This window comes from Onychostruthus taczanowskii, unplaced genomic scaffold, assembly GCF_017590055.1.
Source record: "Onychostruthus taczanowskii isolate IOZ18803 unplaced genomic scaffold, ASM1759005v1 scaffold42, whole genome shotgun sequence".
NCBI classification, from domain to species: Eukaryota; Metazoa; Chordata; class Aves; order Passeriformes; family Passeridae; genus Onychostruthus; species Onychostruthus taczanowskii.
Window position 1 is genome coordinate 6,141,642 of NW_024501682.1, and position 16,643 is coordinate 6,158,284.

Consider the following 16,643-nt stretch of genomic DNA (forward strand, 5'->3'; position numbering starts at 1 on the left):
TGGAGAGGGAAGGAGTGAGCAGAGCAAGAGAAAAGGTGACAAAGGAGACATGAAGAGGCTCATAAAGGTTATGAAGGGGATCAGTAGATTAACTACTTGCTGCCTCTCTTCATACAAGAGGTAGAGGGTAACAACAACTTGAGCTGGGAGGAGGCAGGAATGCAAAAAGCCAACAGAGTTCATTATTCATACCACACCTGTGTGATCCCTTGTCACAGAATTTTATGATGTTATGCTGTTGGTTCAAAAAGCAAGTGAATAGAAGGAAAGCCAGTTAAGATTACTTAACAGAAATGTACCAGTACTGGATAAAGAAATTCTTGAGGATGGTGGAACATACAATGGAAATATGACTACATGGTCTGCCATGCTTTTCTACAGGCATCCACTACTACCTGTTGATACAGACATGAGAGTGGGCTAAATGAATGCACAGTTTTACCTAGCTTAATGGAACAATTATGAGTATTACTCAAAAGACAAGACTATGGAGCTCACTTACTATTATTATTTAGCTGTTTATTTTGTAACTGACCAAGCAATAGTATTTATCTGGTCTATTAAATTTCAGCTCCTTCCAAACCCATGTATTTCTCTCTACCTTTTTCTCTTGAGAAAGGCAGGATATTTTTTTGCTCAAGTTCCTAACTGTAATTTCATGCTCTAATATAGAACTAGCAGCTTTCATAAATGTATAATGGAGTTCTCTAATAAAGCCAAATCAGACAGTGACTGTGTTTCACAGTATTTCTAGAACATCACTTAATCCCAGTTATCCAAGAACCACCTACATTAAATTCTAACCTTTCATTCCTACAAAGCAGTTGTCTTCCAGCAAAGTGCTATTATACTCCACTTATACCAAGCCAACTTCTCCAATCTCTTCTGTGCATTTCTCCTGTCAATATATGAGAATACTTTTTGCAGAAAGAATATTTACTATACACCAAAATGCACATATGTACAGTTCACACATATACAGAGTATCTATACAAAATCACAGAAAAACTAATTGCCTAACAGATTTTATTTCTATGCACTTCCTATAGCACCTATACTCCTCATCTTTAAATAGTTGTTTTTCTTTCCTACAGTCAAAGCTTTAATGAGAAGTGACCAGAAACAAATACCCAGGCCCTTCTGTCTTGGCTGAAATCCACATAATGCATGACAGCACTGAAGATCCCTGGCAGGCACCTGTCAGAAACTAACATACCATAACTTAAGAGTCAGACTTAATTATCCAGGGAGACATTTAAAGAAAACTATGTGAAAAATATGACTCAAGAAGTGCAACTATCATGATATGTACTGTATTCTGTACTGTATGCAGAACTATGAAAAAATAAAGGAATGTACTGGGAAAATTCTAATTATAAGTCCTATCTACTTTACCTGTTATATCTTACAATCAAAATAATTTTGTTATTAAGTTTTGCTGGTAAATCAACTGCAGAACACACTACAAGGACAAGTGCAATCACTAAGTATTTTAACGAAATGTAGCTTTTTCCATTTTCCTTTCTATTGTTCCCATATAATTTTGATCAGCTGACACTCCCACAGAAAATCAGTTTTGATTTAATGGTGTATAAAATCAAATTAACTTCTTCGTAAGCTTCACACGTCTGGGTCGCCACATCTCTTCTCGTTATGGCTGTCACAGCATATTGCCCCTTTTCTGTTCTGAGGAGCAGCCCACCAGCGGCAACAACATGTCAGCTTTACTCCATTTCAGGCAAGGAAATCACTTCTGTTCAGTTTCTGATGCAAAACTATCAAAAACCAGAGCTAAACAAGCGACCCAGCTCACCACCTCAGCCTTTAGTTGTACCTATGCTGACGCTCTTCCTCAGAAAGAATCCTCTGAGCCTTGCAAATGTCTGAACACATGCACACACACCTAGAGAAGAATGATGTCCCTGGCATTTATACTTCTGTTCCTTACTCTCATTTTTATGAATTTCATTTCAAATTTAAGATAACATGTGACAGGGACAAAGACAGTCATGCAAAAAGCTTTGTGAGGTGAGTACATGTAATGCAAATAAGTTTGTTTTTGGAAAACTGCTCTTTTAAGATTACTAATGTGCATGAAAAATCACATAATACAGGCAAATACAACTTGATACTTTTACAAATAAGCAAAAAATACTTAAATACAACCCAAAGAATAAAAAAAATTTTATTACCTTAATTATACCTATCAAGAAGCGAAGATATAAAAAGGGTGCAACATTCACATGTAAATTTTATAATGAGATTCATGGTAGCATAGCTGGAACTCAAAAATTTCATGAAAATTGTGAAAGTTGTTAAATAATTTGAAATATAGTAACAGATATTCTGCCTAAAATATGAAAGAAATCAGAATAATGATAATAACAAAATGGATGCATCAAAAAATCATTAGGGCACACATAATGTCCTGAATAGAACACCAAGTCTTTGACATAGTACAATTGTCTAAATGACATAGTACAAATGTCTAAACAGCAACACAACTGTCCCTTTCTTTTTTCAAATATCCTTTCATTAGACTAAGAAATGCAATATTTTAATCTATAAATGTAATCACAGAATCACAGAACTGATAAAGTTGGAAAAGACCTCTAAGTCCATTGAGTCCAACCATTAACCCATCACTGCCAAACCCACCACTAAACCATGTCCTAAGTGCCACATCCACACACCTTTGATATACCTGTAGGGGTGGTGACTTCATTACCTCCTGGGCAGCCTGGCTTGATAACCCCTTTGGGGAAGAAACTTTTCTAAATATCCAAACTAGACCCCTCCTGGTGCAATTTGCCGCCATTTCCTCTTGTCCTATCACTTGTTATCTGGGAGAAGAGGCCAATCCCATCTGGCTACACCCTCCTTTCAGGCAGCTGTAGAGAGTGAAAATGTCACCCTTTAGCCTCCTTTTCTCCAGCCTAAACACTCCCAGCTCCCTCAGCCATGCCTCATAGCACTTGTGCTCCAGACCCTTCACCAGCTCCATTGCCCTTCTCTGCACATGCTCCAGCACCTCAGGGTCTTTCTTGTAGTGGGGGCCTCAATTATACACATGACAAACATCATCTAATTTGCTGATACTCAAGGAGAAGGTATGGCCGAGGCTGAAAATGCTACGGCCCAGCTCACCAGCCTGGCACTTCCTAACCATGGCTCTCTTGCGCTGAGCACAGACCGAAGCTGCAGCTGTGGCTTGCACAAGATGCACCTGCATATAATCTGAAGATGCACTTGACCCCATGGCAGAGCAACAGCCAGTAGAAAGTTGAGAGCACTAGAACCCTTTGAAGCTTTCATCCTGAGTGCCCTAAGGGATATATAATATTTACCACATTCGGCAAACAGCATGAATGGTCAGGGATAACATTGTCATTCAGAAACCTGTTTTGTCAGCCAACTTGGAAAAAAAAAGGGAATATGAATCCTTGGAACAACTTCTTATTGTGATACCAGTTTTCCATGCTCCTGCTATTTTTAATGATGAGTAGGTGGATTTATGTAGGATAAAAGAATAAACTGAGTTTTAACTTGCTCTCCCCTGAAGTATAATCTAAGTCTACAGAGCAGCAATGGGTCAGACAGAAATTGGGCCAGAGTGCATCTAAGAACTGAATTTCATTTGTATAAACAAACAAGCTTTATTTACAGTGTTCCTTCAAAAAATCCCAGGCTTCAAGTCAGCATGTTCTTTAAAGACTCCATTTATGTACACTTGAATGCCTATTTAAGCAAAAAGACAAGAAAGCTTTCCCATGGAAACTGCACAGAGATGTTTTACTTCACACGTACACCACAAACAAGGCTGCTAACTTTCCATAATTTACTGTATTTTCTTAGACTTGCCATTGTATTTTAGGACCAAAACTTTTGGAGAAGCTGCTTACGCAGGAGGCCACAGACACATAAATAAATGACCTACAAGAGGCAAAGCCTGAGATACCAACCAAGAGGAAATGGCATCTCAGCAGCTTGTAAAAAAATTTTAATGTTGTTGGTTTCCCTGTTTCTAGCTGGAGGAACAGGTTAAAATTTTGTGTTAGCTGAGAAACAAGCAGTCTGGAGGCAATTGAAATCACATTATTAAATCGGGACTTGATTCATCCTTCAGAATTAAACAAAGCCAGAGGGCAACCCCTGGGCTAAGACAATAGCAAGCTTCAGTTACCAGATGCTATCTCTCAGTGAGGAATCTAAATCAGTGGGCTGCAATGGAGCCCAGTGATTTTAAAATCTGCCTAAAAGGACACAGAAAAGAAGCTTGACTTCATGGACTTTATCAGACAGATATAAATTGGTCCAATAACTTCAGGAAGAACATGGGCAGTTTTTCTCTCTGAATAAAAAAGATCCAGCTAAAGTGATATTCTGATATGAGAATTTGCCTTTTAGATTTAGGTGATATGTGTCTAGGTGTGAATGCATACAATCTACTTTCATATGTATGCATCTTAGGGAACGAAGATTTTGCTCCCGCCTATAGCTACTACTTGATTGTCTCAAGGCTACAGCAAAGGGTTAAGTCCTAACTTCAAAAGAGATGCCTTCTCCTGCTGGGGGCCACAGAGATAAGCAAGGATACCAAGACTTTCAAGTTTAGTCCCTGCACTGAAGGAACTGGATGGGCTCATCTGTTTGGGAAAAAAACCAACAACCCACACCAAAACAACCTTGGGAGAAGGCTGGGCACAGAATCAAAGTCCCTTTGGAATGAACTTATGACAGCTCTGCCCATGAATAAACAGGCTGTGTAGATTTGCTGAAAACAGAGGCAGGGCTTGCCAAAATTGAGGATGAGGAAAGCTGTGACTGATGCCATTTCAAACTTGATGATGCTTCTAACAGTTGGTTCAAGAGCAAGCAAAAACTATCCTTGATGGTGTTTTTAGCCCCACTGAGGAAGATATGGTACACTGATCCCTGAAGTCTGACAAGAAGGATAGAGAACTTGGTCAGATACTGGAATATCAAGTGGGAGATCCTGCGGCCCTAGAGCAATGGCCAGGAAGATAAACAGAGATGTTTTGTCTCAAAGAATGCTGAGCACTTGGGAGACAATTCTGCTAAGAGGGAAAAAGACTATATATAAGCAAAACCTAATTGACAGTATTTAAAAACACAAACAAATTGTTTCTGATTTAACTAGGGCGAAATTTATTTCAGCAGAGTAGAATTACATTGTTTCTAGAGGGTAAATAATGTATTCTCTTTTTTCTGTCTTTTTTTTTTTTGGGAAATTTTCACGTGTTGTTTGAACTAATACGTCTCATTAGAATGCTCTCCCACATATCAACATTTATTCCCATAACTTGGTCCATAACATGTCTGTGGTAAAAATTAAGTAGAATAAGAAGTTATTTGGTTATGTTAAAACACACTAACCTATTCTAAGAAGCCCTAGCAAATATTTTAAACACTGTTTATATAAGATACTCAATTGTGTTAAAAATCATTCTTAAAATATGCTCACATGTATCATAACATCATATTTTTTCTTGATCCAGATTTATTTATGGTACCTACTCAGGAATCACTAGCTGTTCCTGCAAGCGAAGCGCTTTTAACTGGAGCAGTTTCTGTCTCTCTGCAGCTCAGTGATTGCTATTTCAGACATCTCAGCACACTGTCTTCCCCCGCTTCTCATCATCCTTCTCATATTACGTACCAGTGTAAAACATCAAGGCAGAGGCTTGAACGTAAGAGTGAATAACCTCACCAAACGTACATGTGATAGTAAGTGTACACATTTAGTGCTTTTAAAGAGAACTGTTGTAATACTTCTAAATTTCAAGTGCAGGGCAGTGAAGTCCATTTGTATACACCCACTCATAAGCAAATGCACTTAGCAGACAGCACACAGGTACTTGTAAGCTTTCATCTACAAAAGAAATGCATTTTGTAATATGGCCATAAAAAAGCCATAGTAATGCTTCCAGTTATTCTTCTTCTTGATTTTTTTATTTTGTTTTGTTTGGTTTTTTAATAAACAAAATACTCATAATATCCTGCTAGAGAAAAGAAGAAAGTCCATACACACAAAAAAAATCATAGCTGATTAAGAAATGGTGCTCCTATAAACAGTATGGTGGCAAAACCAAATGCTACTAAAAACTTTTTTATTAAAATGCATATTAAAATCCCAAATCAAATGTTACTTGATGTTTTCCATAGAATTTAAATTAGTATAAAAATCTACAAATGCATCAGTCAATAGTTGTTTGCTTCCATTATTTCCAAATTGTATTCTCTGACCATGCCACTCATTTGATTTACTCAGCTTGTACTATTTTTGTTTCAACTCTTATTTATGCATATTTGCTGATTTAATTTAATCTTCTGACTGTCATTCAAAATGTTCATCCCAATATGCCTTGTGATTTATGCAGTTTGATGCTTTTACTTGCTGAACAACTGATAATCAGCCTGTTTCAATCTCTCGCTGTTCTAACATTTTTACACTTTGCAAAATTAAAACACTGCAGCAAGCTTGCTGCCTGACTCTCCCCAGTCAGGTAAAATCTGTTCTGCTTCATGAGAAGACAAGCTCTGGGGACACCACTGCCTGTGGCAGCTTGCCCTTGCAACAGAACCTCTCTGTGAGGCTGCTATTTCATCACTAACTAAAAGGATACACAGATTGAAGTGATCTCTCCTCAGCCCAAAACAAGGGCCTGCAGAAAAAAATGCAGAGGAAGGAGACAGGGATTCTCTGTTTCCACCCAACAAAAATGCAATAAAGCAAGAGATATTCAGATTTTCAGATAACTTTCTCAAGATCTGATACGGCTGCCGCCTGTGCTGGAATGGTGGTTTCCTCTACCTCCTCCTGTTCTTCTGTGCCTTTTCATTACAGCCTAATTCCAGATCCTTCAGGTTTTTCTTCCTTGCTCTCTCCATCTCACATGCTTCCCTTCAGGGTCCCCTCAACACTCACACAACCCCAGGGAGTTACCTTGACTGACTGCTACCATGCAGGTTACTCCTGCTGGGGGCCATCTCATCTACTTAGGCTGGAAGTTCTCTGAAGCAGAGACTGTCACCACTCCATGCCATACAAAGCCCAGCAGAAAGAGCCTTCTTTTGTTCAGTCCTCTGGCACTAATGCAATAAGCATGATTAGTAAGTATCTGGCTAGATTCATCTAAAAGAACACCAGGACTGTATGAGAAAAAGAACAGGTTCAGCTCTTGTAATGCTGAAAATGTACACTTATATCCATGAAATTTCTACCCACCAAAGACCATGAAACAAATGGAATGCTTAGTAGGAAACAGCAATCTCACTTACTTTGCTCTCTTGGCCATTTCATTGCCATCCCATCGGGGGCTGTATGGGTAATTCTTCTGGGCCTGGGAGTACAGCTGGCCACTGTTAGTAAAGTGGTAGACGGACTGAAAAGTTAGGGTTGGTTGGTCTCGAGGAAAGTAGAGGGGTAGGTCAACTGCAATTCAAAAGGAAAAAAAGAGTTATAAAAACATGCCAATGTATTTTTTCCTTTTCTTTGTATTGGGAATATATCAGACCATTCTATTGGTTTAAAGGTGTCAGAAAAGGAGAAAGTGATGGCTAGTTTGAAAACATCCTTCTGCATTTATTATAAGTAATGATTCCAACTTACTGCTGTATGGGACACTTTGCTTTACCAGAATACTTTTGAAAAGTACACGATTTTAAACAAGTTTAGCTAGTGTATTGCTATGTTAATAATAAAATCTCTACCAGGATTATTTAGTTATTAAAAAATTACTTTTATAGTGAAATCTTCCCTTTCGAAAATTCACAAAATACATTCTGTTTTGCTTTACATTAAAAAACCAAATTTATCTTTATCTGTTTTAACCAATATATTTTAGTGTCCTCATGGACATCAAAAGCATTATCATCCTCATTTTACAGCTGTCTGTGTCCTAAAGCAGCCAAATGAGTTGATATAGGACGTAGAAAGATTCAGTCATATGAGCTGGAAAAGATTTCAACTTGCTGTCTGTCATTTGCTAGACAAGAAAACATCCACAAAACTAAAAACATACCACAAAGTCATTATTACCCAAAATATCCCACTAAAAATAAAAATCAGAACCTCTTAGTTCCCTTTGCTTATCACTGTCTCATGATCAGCTAGGTCTGGTAAACAATAAAACAGTCTACAACAGTTAGAAACTGTGTATGTTTTCATGGTCAGAACTAGTTTTTAACTTAACTTTTTCATTGCTAGAATTATAGTTTGTATTTTCTTGGTCTACTTCTTATTTCAGGAGGCTTCAGAAATCTGTGGTTAAACTGAATAATGACAAAAGACTTGAATTACTAATATTAAATGTCTAATCTAACACCCAAATTAACAGAAGAATGGTAATTTCTTTTAAAGGTGTAGGCTTCATTTATAAAGTACCTAAAACCATACTTTTTGATATCCTCTAAATCATATTTTAAAAATTCTGTACAGTGAAAGAACTCTGCAATGGAATTGTATTTTAAATATTTCCAGAGATTCCAGCACTTCCTGTGAAATCTCTGCTAACAGACTGAGGAATCAGTGTAAGACAGGTTTTATTTTCTAAATTCCATTCTATCATCCTGCTAGTTCCTTCATTTTTCAGTTGATTAATCACATCTAAATACTCAGATGTGCATCAGCTACACCGTATCTCCCTTTGCTCTAAAGGGTCTCCAAGCTCTAGGAGTAAAAGCATTTATAGCCATGAAGCACACTAAATCAAATGTGCTATTCCAGCCACAGTCCCTAAATACAAGAAATCCTCCCGTGGAGGACAGCACTGGCTCAGTTCATGACCCAGTGTCTGAGCCACACGTGACAACTCCCGCAGTCCGGGTGACTCAGCCCACGCAGCAGCTTCCAGCAGATATTTAAGCACTAATGACATGGGCAGAGTTCTGCTAATTTGAGGGCAGATCACTGCTTTAACAAAGGTTAGATTCAAAGATTGCTCTGCCGAATTCCTCTATATAATGTGATTACTAAATAACAACCCTGAAAAACATTGGTGTAACCTGGCCATTTATCAGCCAGCACGCTGTCTCCTCCCCCCGCAAATGATGTGCGCACCTTGGTCTCTGAAGGACTCCACCATGGAGAAGGGTAAAGAATCAAGAAGACTGAATCTCTGTTTTAATCTTATAAATATAATACTTCGCTCTGAGTGCTTGAACTGTTTCTCTAGAGCATCTTTTTCATTCTTAAGTACCAACTCCTTAAGAGAAACCAAGTCTGTATACTTCTGCATTTTATCACTTATTTTATTTGTGTGAGAGGAATAACAAACTTTAGCAAAGCATTCAAATAATAATTTAGTCCTTGTACTCAACTTTTTAGCTGAGAATTTCTAACTTCCATTAACTTTCTCTTCAAAACTGCCATCTACATAACAGACACAAGCAGCAATGTTTTTTTTCCAGTTACCCACAGCTAAAGGTGGGCTCTCAGGACAAAGTACCTGGCACTAGAAATGCTGTTTAAAATGGATAATCAAGGCAGTGCTCTCACTACAGTGACACCTGCATTTGTTATGAGAAGGTACCACCAAAATATATTCTATTAAGCAAAATTTGTAAAGGAATTTTCAGGAATTACTTACATTATAAACTGATCACATAAATAAGATAATCAAACTAGATTCAAAATTGTGCATCCCATATCTGGACAGCAGCAGCGTTACCCTGAACTGCAAGTAGAGTTTTGAAAAATTTAAACTGCCTTTGATTTGTAATAATACCCTTTACCTGAAATTGCCAAACTTCCAGTTTTCTAACCCAAGTGTTTCCTTAATACAAGGTGTGGATGAGTCCAGACCAAGTAAAGAAACCTGTCCCTAATTCTGGAACACAACCACACCTAAAAGGCCAGTAAACAGGAAATAGCCTTGAGTTTAAAGTGTTATACATATCTCAAGGTAGCCAGCTATTATTTCAGCAATAGGAAAGGAAGGCAAGAACCTTCTTCCGTCCCAGTGGATGCCCATGCATCATGCCCATTCTGTTGGTACACAGAATGAAAAAAATAAGCAATACCACTGGTAATTAATGCTGGCAAGGTGTGTTGGACATGAAAGGTCAAATTCTTCTCATAATCACACATGGCTTGCTAAAGAAAATTTTTCTTTTTACCTGGTCATGTGTAGGCAGTCTGACTCTCAATCTGTACATTAATACAAAATCAGATCTGCCTTCGTGCAATATCTAAGATGACAAAGGTGTTACTGTAATTACATGCAAGACAACATTCACACTTTGCCATGAAAAATGCATCACAGTTAAGAACAACAGACTGGTTTTGTAAATTAACACCTGAACTAGGCAAACTGTAAAAGCCTGTGCTGGTTTGGCATGCTTGTTACCTAAGAACTACAAAAACGTATTCGTGTTGAATACAAGTACTATTCCCAAATAACAGCTGACTCACAAAGTACCCTGGTGATATGTCTGCAGAAAATAAGCAGATGACTCATGTCTGTAAATTCCTGAAAGTACCAATAGACCCCTTGCTTAGTCATCTTTTGCTTGGATGCTGGGTTCATGAGCTCTGTAAACTATAATGAGAGATCTAGCTCTTAGTAGGACTCTCTCTCCCTTTTTTCCTCTCTTCTAAACAGTGCAAATTACCTCCCTAAAAATAACTTCATCTGCGTAAGTGAGTCACTTCAACTAGCAAGCTTATACAAGTCATGCAGTTAAGCAGTAATATTTGGTTATGAAGGTAAAAATGCTGCTGTCAAACTCAAGATTTAAAATGAAAATTATGTCAGAGGAAGTCCCATTTACCCCTTCTCTCACAGAAATAGAAACATTTCCTTTGGAAAAGTTAAACAATTAGCTCATTCAGGAAAGTAAAGCTTTCTAATTTCGTTCCATGCTCAAAGTAATTTAAATCTGATGATTTCTTACTTTGGCTCTCCTAAGCATCATACTGTTAATGTAAGAGGAACTTAAAGAAGCAGACTGGAGAAGGAATCCAGAAAAACATTGCTTTCTCCTACATTACAATTTACAGATCATTTTTTAAAAGTCAACTTTTAGATAGCCATAGAGTGGGGAAAATAATGTCTTTATGCAAGCACTACATGAGCAGAACTTGGAGGGCTGTTTATGGGTAATTAAGCATTGAGTAAATTCTTCACTGATTGAACCCTAATTTTCCCACACAGTTCATAAGAAAGCAAAAGAAAAAGGACTTGCTTGTTGAGAATGAGTCATGTTGTAAAGAAACTTAATTACAGTTTATAAATAGTTGAAGTTGCTCTCTTTTTGAAACATAAGAAACTATCTAGAAGTAACACACAAATTTGCTTCTTTCGACTTAGTATTTAATGCGTACATATATTCAAAACATAGTTACCTTAAAGCCAAAATCTTGTTTTATTAATAACTAACAAACTGAGCAATGCATCTGTAAGATTGAATTGCTTATTTTCTTAAAAACCAGCAATCTGAGGCCTGGAACAGGTTACCTAGTTTGTTAAGCTTATGTCAACAAATATAGAGTGGATTTTGACTATCCTATTAGCTTTAACATAGTATCTTTAGCATCTAATTTTATGACTTGTTCAACAGGATATGAAATACGGAAGGAATGTCTCAGAAAAAGTATGTACCAATGCTGCTACAGGTTTTCTGAAGGAAAAATGCTCAGAAGAAAAGGGCAGAAGAAAGGGTTTACCACAGTGCCCTCCTTTCCAGCTTTAAGCGCTGGAGAAAAGAGGTGGAAAAACAAAACCATGCTTGAAATGCATGGTGACCATTAATATATTTCAAAGCACTTAGACGGTAACATTTAAAAATTTTTCCATATACTATTCATCTGTCCTAGGGAAAAGTTTTATTTATCCTTCGTATGGCACTGGATAAATCCAGATAATTGTTTTCACAAAAGCCAACATTTACTCACTGAATTCATCATTTGAATCTTTGGATGCTGCCATACTAGTTATCTTACTAACCTTTGGCATGCTTGATTCTGCAGCAGTTTATTGCACCTGAAATTTGTTTTGCACTCATGAACACTGAGTGATCTGGATATTTTATTGTTGAGATTTCCACTTTAACAATATTTTATGGCCTGCACAACCTTAGTTCAATCCATACTTGTTTTATGTAGCTGCCTTCAAACAGAGGATAACACAGTGTTGTTTCCAGTTCTAAAAGGTCCTAGGCTGCACAGAGTTGGCCAAAGGAGACCCTGTTCTGGCTGCTCCCATCTGACAGACCCTCCCCCTCTGCATTCATTTACTGCACAACACTGACGTCTTGTTCCAATTAAATGTCTTCATTTCTGCATGAGCTTTTCAATGTGATGATTGTAATAATCATAAGAATAATGTTAGCTACGTAAAATATTTAAAAAATGGTTCCACAGCACATTCATGAGTTGAGAGGTTTCTTAGGGATTCCAGATCAGGAATGAAGGAACAGGGGAAGAACAGTTAACCTGCCTGCTGATGCTAAGTACCAGCCGTGGGATGCAATTCTTCTGAGACTAATAGAAAATACTTTATATAGCTAAACACAAGTCCTTCCAATGCTGATTGCCATAGTACATACTTCAGAATCCATGATTACTGGACACGTGAGAGGTTTTGTTACAATTATTTCACCAGAAAACCAAGAAGGACATGCCAAACTCAAATTTCCAGAGAACACTGAAGAATCTGAGCCTGATACTAGCCATTCTCTTCCCAAACTTCCCTGACTCACTCCTTACTTATCATCCAGCTTTGGCAAGAGACTGCCTCTGCACTCAAGTACTTCTGATGAAGTAAGTAATGGAAACAGGAAACACATATTCCAGGCTCCAGAACTGCATTTCTGTCTCTTATTAGTACATATTCATCATCTTTCTGCATGTTCTTTTTTTGGTTCACTGAATTTCACATTCTCTCTGCCTTACTTGCAGAGCTTAAACTCACACTGCCGGGAAAAACAGTGGATTTGAATGCATGACCTCAAACTGAAAAGTTCCTTGAACTTAAAGCTCTGCAGTAGTGATGACGTGGATGAGACCCATGTGAATTTTCAGTGCAAGTCCATGGCAATACATATACCATGTCACTTCCCCATACACATCTCTCAAGCCCTATTTCAAAAGAAAATTTATACTAGATTTTTTTTGACATGACTTCTCCTATGAGACAGGTGATTCAGACTGTACAATGGGTGAAAAATCTTTACCTAACTTCAAGAAAAAAGAGCTTTCTTCAGTTTTTAGATAAAAATTCCAATGTAGAAGGCCTTTCAGGATCCATATTGATGATGGCTCCTAAGGAGAAGCCTGAATAGATTTAGTCACAAGCATTTTGGGGGCTGTAGTGTCTAGCACAAAGCTCCTCAGGGCAGGATTTCAGGCTACTTTGTCGAGTGAATCTTTTCTGGACTCGTGTGTGCTGAAGGCCTTTGGCCTGCATTCTACTGGCAAAAAATGAAAGGGGAAACTTGGCTTAAAATACACAAAAATTACTGAATGCCACAGCTATCCTGCTTTGGTGTGTGATGATTTATTCTTGCAGGAATGAGAAAGCAAGGATGATAAATAACATATCAATGACATTAGTGTGGGACTTTAGGTTAACAGAGCGCAGTCACAGGAATTTGAATTTGTTAAATATTATTAGGGCTGACATCCCTTCTGGAGAAAAACAGGTTTTTTGCAGGAAGATGCTATTTTGAAATCAACATTTCAAAATTTCAAATCTGAAAGGAAAAGCTGTTTATGGAATTTTAGCTGAGACACTTATGGCATTCTGGGTGTGTTGGTAATCACAGCTGGTTTTGAAATAATTAGGTCTGCCCTTGCTATGGGAAATATCCACCCCATTGGCAAAGTCAATACTTGTATAGTAAATGAGTAAGATTACTTATGTACAAAGTACTTTCAAATAAATACTACAGAAATACAAGTAAATACTCCTAAAAAAAGGAATGACTATTTTATTAACAGAATATACAATACTAAACAATAAAAGACAAACCACTGTAGGCAAAATGGAAACAATGAATTGTGATGGATTAAACTATTCCGACACATTACAGAGTAGATTTGTTTAATTAGCTTTCTTTGTTTTGTTTGTTAGTTGGTTTTGTCTGTTTGGGTCTCTTAAATATAATGTAACCCTTTTTTGTTTGAGGAGGGCTGCATGATGTTTGTATATCCACCTTGTGGTTCTCCTTCCACTGACAATGGGAACTATAATACAATCTAGGCACCAGTGGCAACTAGATTTACAATTACAATTGTTTTGATTTTCTTTCAACATAGGCATGTTATATGGTTGTAAAAATATCCCATGTCTTTATTGTAGCCTGCAACTTTTTTTTAAGTACTCCATCCTTCATACAAACCAGCATTTTTTAAAAAAGTGATAAAAATACTTTGAATTACTGAAGTTACAGTCATGTGCTGCAGACAGTGTATCTAACAACTGGTTTAGTTTTACAGAGGAACTAAGTAACAGATCAAATCAAGGTATTCTTCAAACAGTTTCCAGCTATGTGGTCCAAGACCATGCTATAGAGCTATAACTTAATCTGAAAACAGCTTTATAACATCTTCTTGCTTTTGTCATTGCCCACCCCACCTATATCATACTCTTATTTCACTTCTTTTATTGGACAGCAAGTCTGGACTACCTCCTAAAAATATCCTGTGGAATATCTCACAATCCTGTATTGACCCCAAAGAAATGGCATAATGATCTACACAGGTCTTTTTCTTCTCTAATTTCTGTAGTCATATTTATCTTAATTAAGAAAGAGGCTTATTACCAGCTTCAGCTATTTGTATTTTGTGTTATTTTTACTTCAAATTTTCAAAGATCTTCATTCCCTTCTCCTTCTGTTTTTATTTCCTTTTATTGTTTCTGCTGTTACAGTTTCTATAGTAACTTCTCGAAGTGCTGATGAGATTGATGTGACTAAAAGCTTTCTCTTCTCCATCTGAATTGTTTGAAGCTTGAAACTTAAATACAGTTGCAGTTGTTATGGGTGCAAAAAGCAAGCCCTGCTCTTTCTTAGCACAAGCATGGATCACTGCAAAAAATACTCCTCTGCTTTCTGAGCAGAGATACACTGATAAATGCTGAGAAGTTTTATGTTACTTTCCAGCTGGACAGGAAGACTTCTAAACCATGTTTTTACTTGAAAAGCAGGTGTGCAAAACCATTGTCTTCTCTCACCAATATTTTATTAAGATTATGAGGTTTGCAAATAAGTTGGTTTTTTTTCTGTCTTAAATGCTTCCTGGGATTTGAAAGAAAACTATCTTATTTCACTCTCATCTGTGGTCAGTGTGACATTATCCTGCAGGTCAAGAGGACCCTGTGCTGCCACACCTGCTATCCTGTTCTTCCAACCTTTGCATCTTGCAGGCTTGCAGCTTCCAAAACCCAACCCAGTGTAATCCCTTCTGGCCCACACAGCCAACTAAGCCACTCCAGGTACTTTTAAATGCAGTACAGGCCCACTGAATCTTCCCACTCCTGAACATCACAATTACCACTTTTACTCTTCAAGCCACCTTATACTAAAAGCTTATCCCTCTACTGCTTTTTGACCTAAAGAACTACTTTGTGGAACATACTCGTTTATGACACGCTTTCTAGACCACCAGCCATTTTTGGTGCATTTTGTGAATCACCATTTGAGGATGATGCAAGACAAACATTAGGATCATACCCCTAAGCTTCAGGGATCAGACTTCAGGCTGTTCACAGATCTTGCTCCTCCCAAGGAAGACTCCTACGGGATAATGGCCCTGGTGAGAAGATGAGTCCATGATGACCTCCTCCAAGCTCAAGAACAGTCTATCCTACTGAGCAGGAGGGCAAACACTACCAGCAGGAGGCCTACATGGATGAGCAAGGAACTGATAAAACTCAAGCATAAAAAGGGATCACGGGAGATGTGGACACTCCCTGAGCATGCAGAGACAGGACAGGGAACGTCAAAGCTGACCTAGAATTGAATCTGACAATGTGAGTTAAGGACAACAAGATGAGCTGCTACAGGAACAGCAAAAGTATGACTAGGGAAAAGATAGGACTGCTGCTGAATGAGGCAGGGGGACTGCTGACAAAGGAGAGAGAAAAGCAGCTTAAGCACTCCCTCCTTCTCCCATGTTGAAATTTATGCATCTTTGTGACCAGTTCCATGTTTAAACTAAGGTGTATTCCTTATTATTCCAAAATGAATAATATTTATCTATTTCATAAAAAGTATTCAGCACTTGCCTCTGTGTACTATTCCCGTCACACACAGATTCTTAGAAAAAAATTACTTTGGTGACAAAGTGATTGTCATTGCATAGAAGAAGGAAAGGGAGGGAAGAATGTTTCAGAAAATGTTTCTTATCTTGATGCAGCTCTTATTTATAGAAATTTCATGTCTCTAATAATCCTGTGGTGCTATGTATCATCCTGTTTCTTTTCTGAAAACATGACCTGGTATTGAACCCAGGACTCGTCCATGAAACCCCAGCTCATCAACTCTTTCTGGACTGAAATCAAGATATTTGCTTTCTACTTGCTATAATGAGCAATTTTGAACTTGGAATATTTCACACCTTTAACGCAGTTCTCATCCTAGAAAAAAACTGTGAGTTACCAAAGCATGCAAACAGAAAC

The 16,643-nt window shown here is 37.7% G+C and overlaps 1 protein-coding gene across 2 annotated transcripts in view; it reads right to left on the reverse strand.

Annotated features, from left to right (window-relative positions):
• BABAM2 (BRISC and BRCA1 A complex member 2) overlaps positions 1-16,643 on the reverse strand; it is a 162,571-nt gene that overhangs the window by 12,598 nt on the left and 133,330 nt on the right. For both annotated transcript variants that reach the window (XM_041413497.1, XM_041413498.1), the window contains exon 11: positions 7,303-7,456. In XM_041413497.1, coding sequence (XP_041269431.1) covers positions 7,303-7,456 — 154 coding nt within the window. The remainder of the gene's footprint in view (positions 1-7,302; positions 7,457-16,643) is intronic.